At 37.1% G+C, this 14,895-nt stretch overlaps 4 protein-coding genes across 6 annotated transcripts; 3 read left to right on the plus strand and 1 right to left on the minus strand.

The window, feature by feature from the left end:
* Positions 1-32: 32 nt before the first annotated feature.
* On the plus strand, positions 33-1,418 carry LOC148766050 (non-specific lipid transfer protein GPI-anchored 11-like). Its single transcript, XM_088811517.1, has 2 exons — positions 33-817; positions 983-1,418. The coding sequence occupies exons 1-2, from the start codon at positions 501-503 to the stop codon at positions 1,200-1,202; spliced, it is 537 nt and encodes a 178-aa protein (XP_088667643.1). The 5' UTR covers positions 33-500; the 3' UTR covers positions 1,203-1,418.
* LOC105969073 (uncharacterized) lies at positions 1,381-4,574 on the minus strand. Its single transcript, XM_012993804.2, has 4 exons — positions 3,651-4,574; positions 2,375-2,824; positions 1,787-2,096; positions 1,381-1,694 (listed from the first exon to the last, which is right to left on the minus strand). The coding sequence occupies exons 1-4, from the start codon at positions 4,065-4,067 to the stop codon at positions 1,558-1,560; spliced, it is 1,314 nt and encodes a 437-aa protein (XP_012849258.2). The 5' UTR covers positions 4,068-4,574; the 3' UTR covers positions 1,381-1,557.
* Positions 4,575-5,427: 853 nt separating this feature from the next.
* IM (Alternative oxidase family protein) lies at positions 5,428-8,860 on the plus strand. Of its 2 annotated transcripts, none has more exons than XM_012993864.2 (9): positions 5,428-5,928; positions 6,382-6,583; positions 6,845-6,938; positions 7,294-7,409; positions 7,533-7,641; positions 7,874-7,942; positions 8,110-8,181; positions 8,276-8,323; positions 8,433-8,860. In XM_012993864.2, the coding sequence occupies exons 1-9, from the start codon at positions 5,741-5,743 to the stop codon at positions 8,654-8,656; spliced, it is 1,122 nt and encodes a 373-aa protein (XP_012849318.2). In that variant the 5' UTR covers positions 5,428-5,740; the 3' UTR covers positions 8,657-8,860. The 2 variants fall into 2 exon arrangements, with proteins under 2 accessions (XP_012849318.2, XP_088667581.1); XM_088811455.1 differs by having other exon boundaries at positions 5,591-5,928; positions 6,388-6,583.
* A 1,021-nt stretch (positions 8,861-9,881) lies between these two features.
* LOC105968904 (E3 ubiquitin-protein ligase COP1) lies at positions 9,882-14,527 on the plus strand. Of its 2 annotated transcripts, none has more exons than XM_012993598.2 (13): positions 9,882-10,420; positions 10,867-10,944; positions 11,207-11,362; positions 11,606-11,965; positions 12,170-12,330; positions 12,418-12,483; positions 12,563-12,641; positions 12,870-13,025; positions 13,135-13,233; positions 13,319-13,423; positions 13,517-13,696; positions 13,816-13,926; positions 14,025-14,527. In XM_012993598.2, the coding sequence occupies exons 1-13, from the start codon at positions 10,088-10,090 to the stop codon at positions 14,190-14,192; spliced, it is 2,052 nt and encodes a 683-aa protein (XP_012849052.2). In that variant the 5' UTR covers positions 9,882-10,087; the 3' UTR covers positions 14,193-14,527. The 2 variants fall into 2 exon arrangements, with proteins under 2 accessions (XP_012849052.2, XP_012849051.2); XM_012993597.2 differs by having other exon boundaries at positions 9,906-10,420; positions 11,207-11,365.
* Positions 14,528-14,895: the final 368 nt, after the last annotated feature.

The following is a 14,895-nucleotide window of genomic DNA, read 5'->3' on the forward strand; positions in this document are numbered from 1 at the left end:
TGATAAATGTAAAACATTAGTGAATTGGGCCAAGGCCCGTTTAAAAAGCCCGTTATTTTTTTTTTAAATATTACATACATTTTAAAAATTGCACAACGAAAATTAAAAACAATTAATGCAAATTTAGAAAAAAATTAGATGGGCAGCGTTTATAAGATCTAAACAGAGCTGTTAGCGTTAATGAAATTTCTGAATAAGTAGCAAACAGAGCTGTATTATACTGTAATTGAAAATAATTACTGCTGCCAGCAAGGTATTACTAGGCGCAGGCAAAAAATCTATCCATGCATTAATCCCACTTACCAAACCCGACCAAGATTCTAATCACATTTTAAAATTAAAAATCTTGAAATTAAAAGTTCTTCACATTTTGCACTTCCAACTCATCTCACACTGTCAGTTACCCAAATTCCCACTGCCCACTTCATTATAAATAAGCAGCACCTGTTCTCAATGCCAAAACACACAGAAGATTCATTCAAGTTAATAACAAAAAAAAAATGGCGAAATTGAAGTCGTCGATGGTGGTGTTTTTGATGGGTTTGGTTCTGACGGCGAACCCAGTAAAAGCGATTGATTGTCTGAGCGTGTTCTCCAGTTTTCTTCCGTGCGCAAATTTTCTTGGGAATTTTCTGCCGATATTGCCTGGAAATCAGTGCTGCAGTTCTGTTGGTAGTTTGGTCGGTAATGGAGATATCGAGAGTTTGTGTCAGTGTTTCAGGCTTAACCCACTCGGCTCCGGTTTTCTTCCTTCCAAAGCCCAGCAGCTTCCCGATCTCTGCAGCGTCGCCACCTTCTTGCCCCTCGTTAAATGCCTGTAACTCTCTCTCTCTCTCTCTCTCTCTCTCTCTCTCTCTCTCTCTCTCTCTCTCTCTCTCTCTCTCTCTCTCTCTCTCTCTCTCTCTCTCTCTCTCTCTCTCTCTCTCTCTCTCTATGTGTGTATGTGTGTGTGTTCGACTTTGTTACTAATTAATTGTAACAGTATCCCATCAGGAGAGAACGCTATTCCGCTTCCACCGGCGACGATTCCGCTTTCGCCGGTGTTTGAACTTCCTCCGGTGGAGCCAACGGTTCCACTTCCCCCGGTGTTCGCCCTCCCTCCGGTTGATCTGGCGGTTCCAATTCCCCCGGTGTTTGCCCTTCCTCCGGTGGAGCCGACGGTTCCACTTCCCCCGGCTTTTGCCCTCCCCCCGGTGGTTTAAATCTGTACTGGCGGCGGAGGCGGCAGGGGCGGCAGCATTAGCCCAAAAAGACTAGACTTTCTATATGATGAGCTGATTGATTTAAGAAGAATTCAGGGCAAAATTATTTCTTCTTTGTAATGTGTAGCTTCTATATATAGCACTACAATCTGCCGTTAATTGCATGAAATCATCAGCATTTGGAAATAATTTAATTTACATATTGTTAGTGCTTAACTATTTCATTATCAATTAAACAATAATTATATATATAATATTAGCTCTTCCAACACCCACACACATGCACATACATACACACAGACACAAAAAATAAAATCACGAAAATTTCGAATCCGAACAATCGATAATACACAAATCACGAAATTCCAATCGTCTTATTCAAAATCCAAAGTGTGAGTGAAAGCTGAATAGCAAATATAGTGTGTAGCCACGTCCTATCCAGCATAAACCCATAAACCGTAATTCCAGCTCGATTATGCTCGAAATACGTCACTGCATTAAAAAAAAAAAAAAGACAGTCGTTTTTATATTTTAGCACACAAAACTATTCATAATAAAGTTGGCAAACAGATTACAACACTTACCGAGGGCTTGTCTTTTCTGATACGACATAGTATTTGCGAAAATCGGAACGAGGTTGGTATTATCGAGAGAATCGTCTCCATCGCCTTCTTCGTCATCAAAATCCCAATTAGGAGCCACTGAGTTTCCGGCATTAGCCGAACTTAGAATAGGCGCTCTTGGAGTTTCCTCTTCTAATTCATCAAACGAGTTTATCGTAGCGCACGCGTGCCACTTAGCCGCCAAAGAAGTAACCGACTGCGCTTTGTGCGTTATCTTTGCCGCACTGCGCAAACATATCAATAGCCCCGTCACTAATGTTATGGAACATAGCTGCAAAAAAACGCATCATTCAGATTCCGAATTAATTAAATAATTGGACCTTATTTGATATTTGATTAGTAAAAACAAATCAGGCCAAACCGAACATTTCACGCCCATCGTGAATTTTTGGAGAAGAATTTATTATCTCGAAAAATTGTATATATTTGACCTTATAGTCCAAATTAGGTTGACTAGTGAGACCCGCAATCGTACTCTATTCGAAAAACACTAAAATCATTTATAGTGGCAACCATACGAGACCTAATCAAACGAGTTAAAAAATTTACCGCGAGTTCGCCAGCTGTGGCGAGGTTGATCTTGGATCTTGGTTCGGTTGTGACAAGCAAAGAAACGAATTGACTTATTGTTACTAAGATCAAAGTGGACAAGATGAAGAGCCTAAAGCGGTGGCTTATGACGCGAAGATTTCGTCTTATTCTAAGATGTTCTAGAAGGATCGAGGCAACGTCGGATTCTCCTTCGAAGACTTGAGCGAACTCGTCCAAACGAAGTAGTTGGAGAAAGCACGTGAGGCGGAAGAGGATGCATACGAGGAAACAGATGGAGACTCGATATAGCCACGAGCATAGCAAGAGTAGACAGACGATTGTGTTGCTTAAGTAGATGTTGTATAAGTATGGGATTTGGTTTCCACCTGAAGTGAACCACCATATTTTGTACACACTGTCTGCAAAGAAACAGGGGAGAACAAAAGCTGATAATAGCCTCATTGATTTCTGCAAAAAACAAAAAAAAAAGATGAATTACTACAAAAAGATTTTGAGGGTTAGTTGCATTAACCACCCTTTTGTTTACTCCAATTGTTAAAAGAAACCCACCGAGTTATAAATGTTAGCATAATTACCCCTACGAATTAGGGGTGGAGATCGGACGGATCGGATCAGAATTGACATTGTCGAGAAAAAAATCATTTTTTCGGAAGTGAAAAAATAATTCCAATTTCGTTCAATTTTTATTTTTTGGAAAAATCGGAAATTGGAATTAAGAAACTTGTTCCAAAATCGGATACTTTCGCATCTGAATATGCGGAATTCGTAAATTCCATTTCTTTAGTCAAATATGATATGAAATATGTGATAATATTTATATTGCAAGTGTACAATTTTCGAAAATAAAAATTGGTCAATAATTGGAATTTAATATGTGATAATAATATTTATATTGCAAGTGTGAATTTCGGAAATAAAAATTGTATCGAAAATTGGAATTTAATATGTAGTCCAATTTCTATTAAAAAAAATCAGAAATTGATAATGCAAATGCAAATTTCCTTCCAAAATCGAAAAAAAAAAGATCGGATCATAATCGACATAATTCGGAAATTCCGTTCCTATTTCTACCTCTTCTAAAAATGCATCACTTAGGGGTTTAGTTGTGTATTAAATAAATGCATCAAAATAGCAATTCGATATAATATAAGGGTGCTGAATGCAAATAAAATCCAACTGAAACTCTTGCAAACATGAGTAAAGCAAAATACCAGTTCAGACAAACATGGAAGAAATTAATTAAAGAGAGAGAAAGATCACCAGACCCACTTACATGAAGCTGATCGGTGTATCCTAATCGGACTTTTTCATGCTCATCGGACAATTTATCAAGAAACAGAAATCTGCGAAGACCGTATTTCCGGGCAAAAGTGGATATGCTGACAAACGAAATCGTGGCAAACAGCGAGAGCGACACCTGTACAACTGCGTCGTACGGCCTCTGATGACTCGGATCGCAACCGGAGCAAGAGAACACAAAGTGGGACACAATCGGAACACCGACGTTCAGCAGAAAAAACACCGACCAAGAAAGCCCGGCCCGCCAGAAACTCGAGTAGTCGAGGAAGACCCATTTCAGGCCCGACCCGTAACTCTTCAGCTCGAAACTACTGAGTTCGTGGAACGAATCTCCTGCAGAAATTGAATTCTTTTTGGGCAGCAGAATCTCTGTTATCACCTCTGCCTCCATTTTTTTTTTTTGGGTGTTTTTTTTTTTCAAGAAATCACAAATCTTGAATCTTGATCAATCAATCGATGGTGGGTTGATATTTAAATATTATTTTAATGGTAAAGTTGTTGTTGTGTGTGTGACTGGTGGGGGGCCCTTTTCAACACGTACGTATTCTTTGCATCTTGTAAAGATTGACTTGTATAGTTATATTAAATGTTGTCTTAAATTCGTATATTATGTCTCGTTGTCTGTTTCATGAGTTTCATGAACACTGAATCAAGCTGTCATCTGATTTTCAAATATTACAAAAATCATAGCCCCAGGTTGCAACTGGCCAATTTTTTTTTTTTTTTTATTTATAAAGAAAATAAATCAATTATGCCACGTTGATTTGTCCTAAAAATTCAGAAAAGGAAAGCAAAGGGAAATTAATGCACAGACTTCACATATTGCACGGGTTGGGAGATCTCTGAAGGTCACTTTAATGGAGATCGGAGGGTGAGAGAGAAAGCAAATGGCGGTGATGACGTGTTGTAATAGCTGAGGGGCTGGGTTTCTATGCGGCTGACACGTGTTTGATTATCAAGGGTTGAGTCTCTGACACAAACTTCTCCTGCCTGCACAAAAGTAGTGAAAGATCTATGTACTTGTCTATTATGAATACTCGTGTGGTCCGCAGTAGTCCCCTACACGGACGTAAATACGGACCATTTATTTTTTTTTTAATTTTTTTTTTGGTGTCAATTGATTAAAAAAGATTGCAAAAAGATTGTTGGTTTGATGCAAAATGATCCGTCAAATTGATCCGTCAAAAACATCTGCGACACGCTCAAGTAAGACATGTGGATTGCAAAAGTCGTTTAGAAAACACGAACAGTTGTGCTGTTCGAATATTGAGCGTACCTTAACAAACGAGTTAAAGTTTTTATTTATACCTTGTTCATCAGACTGAAATTAATTAGTTAAAATTGATGGACCCAAACTTTATTTAAAGACTATTAAGCTTTCGTTATAGTGATCTTTAAAATTGGACTCATTGTCAAATAAGTAAAAAAATTATAGGTCCATTGGATTTGACCAACTAGCCATATGAATATATTTGGTTGGAAATTAGTTTAGTGGATTATTTATTGATATTATAGTACCCCACAATTAGTTTAGTGGGATTTTATATTTTCAAAAAAGAAAATGTGCCAATTTAAAAATAAATAAAAAACAAAACTCATTCACACTTCGGATTTTAATTACTGGATTAATAAAATATGGGCACCTTTCTGCAATTATCTATTACCGTCAGCTGAAGCCCATATTAAAAGGCCCATATTGGCCCATACCGGTTAAAGAATATTCTGTGAAGTCGCCGCGGTTAGCACAAAACAAGGGGTTAATTAATATCTTGTGCTAATAAGGACAAAAGTATTTGATATTTCGAATTAGTCCCCCATAACAGAATCTTCTGACACCAAATTCCCCCAATTCTTTTTTTACTTTGCTTTCTAATCGATGTATATAAATATATTTCTTTATTTGGATACAAATTCAGAATTTCTCTTGTTTGTTTTGCCGGTAAGGAAAAGTCGCCTACTGAACTTCCATTTTTAGATTTTCAACCAGCTCAAATGAGCAAGTTCTAGGCGGCGGAGCTATTTCGAGAGGAGCAACAATTTTTTTTTATTTTTTATTTTTTTTAAATGGCAATTTCTGTTTCTTCCTCCGTGGTTTCGGGGATCTCAATTTCAGCCGGCGCCGCCCTCTCTTTCCAGAAATCCAAGGATTTGGGATTTTCTTCACTTCTGTGTAATTCTGTAAAACCTCTTCGTCTGAATAGCTATGCTTCGAATAGCAGCTGTCTCTCCGCTTCGCACCGGCGCCTCTCCAGGTACTATTATCATTTGTTGATAGTCCTCTTTTCCTCACTCGTATGTTGGTGATTTGAATTTGTTATTCGTCGGGTTTTAGGTTTTTGGTTGCAATTCTGATTGGTTTGTTACGAACTCTTCAGATTATAGAAATGAATCACAAGTGAATTAAAAAAAAATAGAGTTTAGATTGGAATCGATATTAAACTGAATTTTCGATCAAATATAGCGAGAAAGAACACCATGATGGGAGTAGTACCTTTTTTTTTGCTGCCAATGAAGATTTAGTATTCTCAGAAAACATAGCTTGGGTGTAATTATTGATTCGGGTGAATCGAAATAAAATTAGATTTGCCTGGTCAATGACTGGAAGATGTGCTGAATTCTTGACTCTTATTGATTTTCTACGTAATCCTATCATTACTCTTTGACTCTTGAGTTATATGTGCACTGTTTGCTTTGTGATTTCAAAGTAAAAGGCTATTTCAAGTTCGAGCAACAATATTGCAAGAGGATGAAGAGAAAGTGGTTGTGGGGAAGTCATTTGACCCGAGAAGTTTCCCAGAAAATGAAGGAGAAGGAATCTCCGATGAATCGCCAGATGGTTCACCACCTTCCAGTGGTTTGGAGAAGTGGGTTATAAAACTTGAGCAATCTATAAATATTTTGCTCACGGTACGCATATTCTTTTTTACTTCCTTTAATGTCTTAGCATGCACTCTACAGTTATAAGTAACTCAATACTTGCTACTCGTGATCTTTGCTATATGAGCTAATTGATAACAACTACGTATATGCTTTGCTAGCCGAGGTTTTTGTTTGATATAAAAAATAATGCTAGTCTACTAGAATTTCTGGTTCAAGTCTCACGCTGTTTTATGTATGGCACGCACGGTGTTCTGTTTTCTGATTATTATTCAAAATTGACCATTTCAGGATTCAGTGATAAAGATCCTTGATACCTTGTACCGTGATCGTGATTATGCAAGGTTTTATGTTCTGGAAACTATTGCGAGGGTTCCGTATTTTGGTAATGACTTGAACTTTATATCATTATCCTAATGACTGTTTTGGTGTAGAAATTAGTAGACGTCGTACAATTAAGGGACATCTGCCAGTCATGTTTGGTCACTTTCGTTTTGTGTTCATTCATATCATTTTTCATCCAACATGATCAAATATGTCAATCAAATTATTGAGAGATAGGCATCACGTTTATACCGTTTTCCGGAAAGCAGAGGACTACCTATTCTATATCCTAACTATCAGCCAGTGACATAATATTCTATGTTTGGCTTGTTTGCAATTGTTCTATTTTTAATTTGTTTTAATATTCTTTACCTTTCTGATGAGAAGCTGTGTTTCTCTTTCTGATATCATGGCAGCTTTCATGTCCGTTCTGCACATGTACGAGAGTTTTGGATGGTGGCGAAGAGCTGATTATATAAAAGTTCATTTTGCCGAGAGTTGGAATGAGATGCATCATTTGCTTATTATGGAAGTAATACCCCCAATAAAAAATTTCGATACGTGCTGTGAAATTTTATTTTATTTTATTTCGGTTCAATTTCTTATTTGAGGTTTAAGGCTTTGTTTTGTTTCTTGTTTTTCTCTTTTTTTGCAGGAGTTAGGGGGAAACGCTTGGTGGTTTGATCGGTTTCTCGCTCAACACATTGCAGTCTTTTACTATTTTATGACTGCTTTCATGTATGCTCTGAGTCCAAGAATGGCATGTAAGTATGAATTTGATGCTAATGATTTGTAGCAGTACCGGATTTTCCGTGTTGTTTCCATCCTTAGATAAATCATTATTTAGATGGAAATACAAAAAAGATGTTTGAATAACCATTCCAAGTTGTTAAAAATGTATATGCACACCCCTTCCTCCTCAGATATTAGCAGTCTACTTTACTTAGAGAAGATTACTCTATAATATTTTGAATTGATTGTAATTAATTTCTGCAGATCACTTCTCCGAGTGCGTGGAAGGTCATGCCTTCGAAACTTACGACAAGTTTATCAAAACTCAAGGAGGTATGTCTTTTGTAAGGTCACTGCGTTATTAGCCCTGCACACTGTTGTTACAAACGGGCTTAAAAATGGAATGTAGAAAGGAATATTCTCATTTTCTAGGGGAATTTTGTAACATCATATTCTCATGATATTGCGAATTGTGGTAACATATTTTATTCCATATGCAGAGGAGTTAAAGGACTTGCCTGCACCTGCAGTTGCAGTCAAATATTACACCGAAGGTGACTTTTACTTATTCGGTGAGTATTTATTATCAGTTTCTACTTCTCTCTTTTATTTTGCAGCTTTACTATCAAAGTTTAACAATTCTTAATCGCTAAATTACTTCACCAGATGAATTCCAAACTTCAAGACCTCCCAACTCTCGACGCCCAAAAATAGGTAAGTAAAATTGGAATATATTTTTAATCTTACTGAAACAATCAGGACAAAACTGACAGAGCTATCTTTTTTTTTTTTTTTTTTTTTTAATTATTATTATTACATCCAGAGAATCTGTACGATGTATTTGTCAACATTAGAGACGACGAAGCAGAACACTGTAAGACAATGAAGGCATGTCAAACACACGGCAACCTTCGCTCGCCTCACTCTGGTCTGGATAATGCTTGTGGAGATGATGATTCAGAGTGTGTGCTTCCTCAGACAGACTGTGAAGGCATCGTTGATTGTTTAAAGAAATCTGTAAGCGAGCCTCTACCGAATAAAAAATGATACATCAAATACTTATAGCCTGAAAAATCACGGGAACATATTTATTTACTGCCATTGAATAAACGTTCGTTCGAATTGTATACGTAGGAAAAAAAGAATCAGTCGCGAATTTTAGGAGTCAGAATTATAGTTTGTTGTGTTCAAGAAAATTCTTTGTATATTTTGTTATACATAGTTTACACACACCAAATGTGTTCCATTGGAGACTCTCTCTCTCTCTCTCTCTTGATTCTCTCTCTCTTGATTAATATGGTAATTAGGCATAATGATTATGTGTTCTCTCTTGTGTATACGTGGCCATGCAGGCAAATAAATTTGTTTAAAGCAATTAGTGTTGGAATACTATGGTCAGACTTAAGCCACGGTTTTGCAAAATAATGCCTTTTCTTTTTGTGGTTTAATTAGTTCCACGGGAAACAAATCTAATTGGAGATTTCGACGCTCCTTGCCTCCTTGGATTTAATTTTTTATTACAAAATTATATTTTTTATATTTATCTTGAGGACTTTAATTTCTTCCATCTTTAATGGCTTGTACTATATGCACCAACTTGTATTTATTGACTTTGACTAGTGAATATATAAAAGCTCGTGTCAAAATTTTCAGATACTTGGCACAAAATATACCCACTTGGTTAGTGTTTAAAATTAATCAAGTTACTCGAGTTGAGATTTATCAAATAAATATTTACTGCAAAAAAAAAAATCTAATTTATGTACTAAAGTATACATACTCTTTTAATTGATTTAAAAAATATAGTCTTTTAAATAGCTCCTTATAAACAACACTACACATAAGATTGAACCCAAGACATCACACCACAATAATGTGATTTGTACAACGCAACCCACAATAATTTGGTCTAAATAATAAATATATTCAATTTGAAAGGCTTATAATAGGTGGCCTTATACTATGCTGCATCGGACGAAATACATCCAATAAAAAATCTACCCACTATAACATTCATCGGATGTATAAAAAGAAGGCATGCTAATCAACGGAGGTGATGCACCGATAAAATATAAAGAAATTCAGAAAATTCATTTTCAGTTACGTTAATCGCATGAATTATTTGAAATTTTATTATAACAGAAAAATTAATAAAATATTGAGAAAGAATAGAAAATACTGTAAAAGCGCACAACTTCACGCATATTTTGATTTTTAATTTTTTAATTTTTAATATTTGGTTTGTCGATTGTGAATGAGAAAAAAGGAAAACACCCGCCTAACGTGGTTCTTTCTTACCCATATAATCTCTCTCTCCTCTCCTTCTCTCTCAACAAACCCACACTCACAAAGTAACCGCCTCCTCCCTTTTGCTTCGATCATTGGAAAAATATCTCTGTACATACACACACCCATTGCATACATAAATACAGCCCTACCGATACCAGAAATCGCCCCCTTCTCGCAGATTTAAAGCAAATGGGAGGCGGGACCACTTCAATCGGAGCTATGGTGCCCACGGTGGCGAAGTCCGAGTCGGCGGATTCCGCCGCCGAAGCGGCGCCGGCTCCGCCTCCGCCGGCGATTCCCCTGCCGCAGTCGCTCGATGCGTCGGAGATGGAGCAGGAGGTGGATAAAGATATCCTCTGCCCTATATGCATGCAAACCATTAAGGATGCGTTTTTGACGGCGTGTGGGCATAGTTTTTGCTACATGTGTATTGTGACTCATCTTCAGAACAAGAGTGATTGCCCTTGTTGCTCTCATTTCCTCACCGCCAACCATCTCTACCCTAATTTCCTCCTCAACAAGGTTTTGCTTTTGCTGCTTCCTTTTCGTTTTACTAGAAAAATGTTGTTAATTCGTTTGTTTTTTCACATTATATTCTCTTGGTAATTTGGTGATTTCGGAGGCTGCATTTGTGTAATTTTGTCTGTAATTTTAAAATTGAAGATACTTTTTAGACTATTGTTTTTTTTTTTTTTTTTTTTATTGTAAACTCGGCTATGATTATGGTAACGCTGTGATGTTGTGTATCAAACTGACCTAAAAAATTTATGATTACCCCTTCTGCTGAAGGAAACATATAAATGATTGAGTGCGTAGAAGTTGAACTTTCAGTGATGCAATAACATAAGAAACTCATTTTGTAATTAGGGACTTTTTAGTGGATATTATTGACCATTCTTGCATTGATCATATGATGTGGTATGTTTGAAACCAACCGACACTGAGCTTATGTGTGCTTTGACTTGTAGTTACTGATGAAGAATTCTGAACATCAAATAGCGAAAGCTGCCACACCTTTGGAACAACTTCGTCTCGCGTTGGAACAGGTCAGTTGTTTGCTGATAGTAACATTTTATCTTTTGTTTTATCAGAAGGTAATTAACAATTACGGGAAACGGTGATGAGTTATAATAGTGGCATCTATATTTCAATCATCAGTACTCTGTTTCGAATAAAGATTGTGTTTCCAGTTGTTACTCATTCTCTGGTTGTCAGCCAATGATTAAAACATTCTTTACTTCTGTCGTTTACTGTTCATCTACTTGATGCATATTTTTCTGTAGATTGACTGATATGATATTTTGACAGGGGTGTGAAGGATCGGTTAAGGAGCTTGAGAGCCTATTATCTCTTCTCTCAGAGAAGAAAAGAAAAATGGAGCAAGAAGAAGCTGAGACAAATCTACAAATTATGCATGATTTTTTGCATTGTCTTAGAAAGAAAAAACTTGATGAGCTCAATGAGGTAGTTGTACTTGATTTTTTTGCATGGTGTCTTGCGCTGCACAATAATAAATTTCTTGGTCTTTGTATAAATCGGCGTTTCTGTATGTGATGATTCATCATTGTGAGACCCGTCAAGAATTTTGTTTTCTTCTTTCGGGCTGCATGATGACGAGTCATTATTCTACACTCAACATAAAAAAAAAAAAAAAGACAAAAAATTGTTCACCTGTTTTTAGTTTTTTTCATGCCAGTTTTCTTGCAGATACAATCCGACCTTCAGTACATAAAAGAAGATATATATGCTGTAGAGAGACGTCGAATAGAGTTGTTTCGGAGAAGGGATAGATACTCTGCAAAACTGAGAATGCTTGGTGATGACCCCGCTTCAAAATCAGTGTGGCCACCATCATTAGTTGATGAACATAGTGGCGGCACCGTTTCTAGAACTGCTATTTTGCCAGGCCTGGGCCACATGAGTTCAGGCGGTCAGAAAAACAGAAACAACGAAGCAAGATCATCTGCGAGTCATTTAATACGAAAAGATAGTCTTAGTGGGTCAGACAACCAAAATCTTACTCAATCCGGACTGGCTTTAGTAAGAAAGAGACGTGTTCATGCACAGGTCAGCAATCCTTCAACCTCCTGAATCTGAAATTTTAGTTGGCTTTCAACATCCAAAATCAACTCGCCAGCTTGTGCTGTTTTATTGCTGTGGAGACATCGTCTCAGCTATTGTAAATTAAGTTAAAATTCATCATGGGAAATGTCAACATGGTTTGATAGTGTTATATTGACTGTTATTCTTTCACCATGTCGATTGTGACAGTTCAACGACCTACAAGACTGTTACTTGCAAAAACGACGATATTGGGCGAGACATACGCCGGAACAGAGAGAACGTGATTCGCATGGTTTATTAAATAGAGAAGGTTACTCTGAAGGGCTTGAGGATTTTCAGTCTGTACTATCAACATTCACAAGATACAGGTATTCCTTCCCAAAAATTTCCAAGTTTTTCTCATTGTAACGCCAAGTGCCCACTCACTCTCTAACTGAGGTTCGTTGGTTTATTAGTCGATTCCGGGTTGTGGCTGAGCTTAGACATGGAGATCTATTTCACTCGGCTAATATTGTATCGAGGTAAGTGGTTTTGCTGCATATGCCATTTATTCATGGAATCCTTTGTGTGATTTTTGTCTGAATAAGTCCTCTTTTGCAGCATAGAATTCGACCGAGATGATGAATTGTTTGCTACAGCTGGAGTGTCTCGGCGTATCAAGATTTTTGAGTTTTCATCAGTAAGTTCTTGAGAATGGCTCTTGTCTTGTACTGGATGCCGAAATTATGTATTTATGGACATGAGTTGGACCTCCATTCGATAATTCTTTGCTGAAGTGATATTTGTAGAATTAGATTTTATCTAGAATTGTTTGCTTCATACAATATTTAGGCTGCTCAGATGCTTTGGTATACACGTAGTCCTTTTGGTGTCACCTTCGAATTGATTTATGGAAATTGCTCTGCAGGTGGTTAATGAACCAGCCGATGTACAATGTCCTGTAGCAGAAATGTCAACGAGATCAAAACTAAGCTGTTTAAGCTGGAATAAGTACGCCAAAAATCAGATTGCCAGCAGTGACTATGAAGGCATTGTAACTGTTTGGGATGTGACTACTCGACAGGTAGTGTAGTTATTCTATTCAATTAATCAGTTTCTACATGTTTAGTCTTGTAGACTAAAGTCAATGCTGATTTGAACTTCTTCTCGAACTATATTGTATGAATCCCTAGAGCGTGATGGAATACGAGGAGCATGAAAAACGTGCATGGAGTGTTGATTTTTCACGTACGGAACCTTCTATGCTTATATCCGGAAGTGATGATTGCAAGGTAGTTTGAAGAGACATGGTTAATTATGATATATTTGATTTCCAAAATAATCGTGAAATGTTGACCTAGTTAAAAAATCCTACAGGTCAAAGTATGGTGTACGAAACAGGAGGCAAGTGTCCTCAACATTGACATGAAAGCCAATATATGTTCGGTCAAATATAACCCTGGATCCAGCATTCATGTAGCGGTATATGCTCGTTGCTTATTGTGTGTTTCTTTCTTTTTAACATGCAAACCACGTAGATCAAGTTTATGAGATTGCACACTCGTGTTATTGCAGGTGGGTTCGGCCGATCATCATATTCATTACTATGACCTGAGAAAAACCAACCAGCCATTGTATGTATTCAGTGGGCATAGGAAAGCTGTTTCATATGTGAAATTTCTGTCCAGCAATGAGCTTGCTTCTGCATCTACAGACAACACATTGCGCCTATGGGATGTTAAGGAAAATGTTCCCGTAGGTTTCGATTTTCTTTGGCTATGTTTTTTTTATAATTCTCTATTGCATCATTTAATTCAACAAAATAGTAACATTGAAATTGGTTTTGTGTTTTGTTCTTATGATAATCTTTTCAGCTACGCACGTTTAGGGGCCATACGAATGAGAAGAATTTTGTGGGTCTAACAGTAAACAGTGAGTACATAGCATGTGGCAGTGAAACAAATGAAGTATACGTTTATCACAAGGTATACATGCGTTCTTGTATCTCTTGACCAGCTCCTACGTAGATCTTTCGTTGTTAATAAGTATGGGAAATTTTCATTTATTTTTCATTTATTTGCAGGCGATTTCTAAGCCTGCAGCATGGCATAAATTCAGCTCGGATGTGGATGAAGGTGAGGAAGACACGGGATCATACTTCATCAGCGCTGTGTGTTGGAAAAGTGAGAGCCCGACTATGCTAACTGCAAACAGTCAAGGGACGATTAAAGTCCTTGTACTTGCCCCTTGATTCTTTCTTACAACCCTTTATATTTGGAAATATACGAAGAAAACAAAAATATAGGATTATATCCACATTAAAAGAGCAGAGTTAAGAACAAGTTTCTTTCTTCTTTGCTAAGTGATGGTTATCATTATTTCTCTCTTTTTTTTTCTTAGGTAAAAATCATTCTGTTTGGAGATTTATAGTTCTCTGTTTTTGGAGAACTTTGTATGTGCAGATGTGTTAGTTGTCTTCAGGACTTTGTAATATAGTAGGTGTGTGTGTGAGAGAGAGAACATGAATTGAATTTGTTTCTGCCTCTGTTATACTGTTTGTTCAGAAAGAGTGGATTTTATTGTATAGATGAACAAGCAATTCGAATAATCTACAAAGCCGATTTATATGCACTATCACGCGCATACGAGCCTCGCTCAAGTAACTAAGATCAATTGCACATAAAAGTTCAGTAAGGAATAACCTAAAGATAGAAGCTTTGTTCTATTAAAAGGGCATTTGAAACCCTCGCAATGAGAGAAACTCCTTTCACTCTTACGTCGCACAATGAGCAAGGTAAAGCCCTAGGGTGCTATGGTATGACCTCGGGTTGGGGTTTTAGGCAAGCTGAGGCTTGTTAACATATAATCGAGATTCTGGTGAAATTGGAAATTGATGCAAGAAGAATCAAGCTGACGTCATCCTGATGTCATCAAGCAAACGAAGGGGACTTGAT

Source organism: Erythranthe guttata, chromosome 13, assembly GCF_056151865.1.
Source record: "Erythranthe guttata isolate IM_541 chromosome 13, IM_541, whole genome shotgun sequence".
In the NCBI taxonomy this organism is placed as follows: domain Eukaryota; kingdom Viridiplantae; phylum Streptophyta; class Magnoliopsida; order Lamiales; family Phrymaceae; genus Erythranthe; species Erythranthe guttata.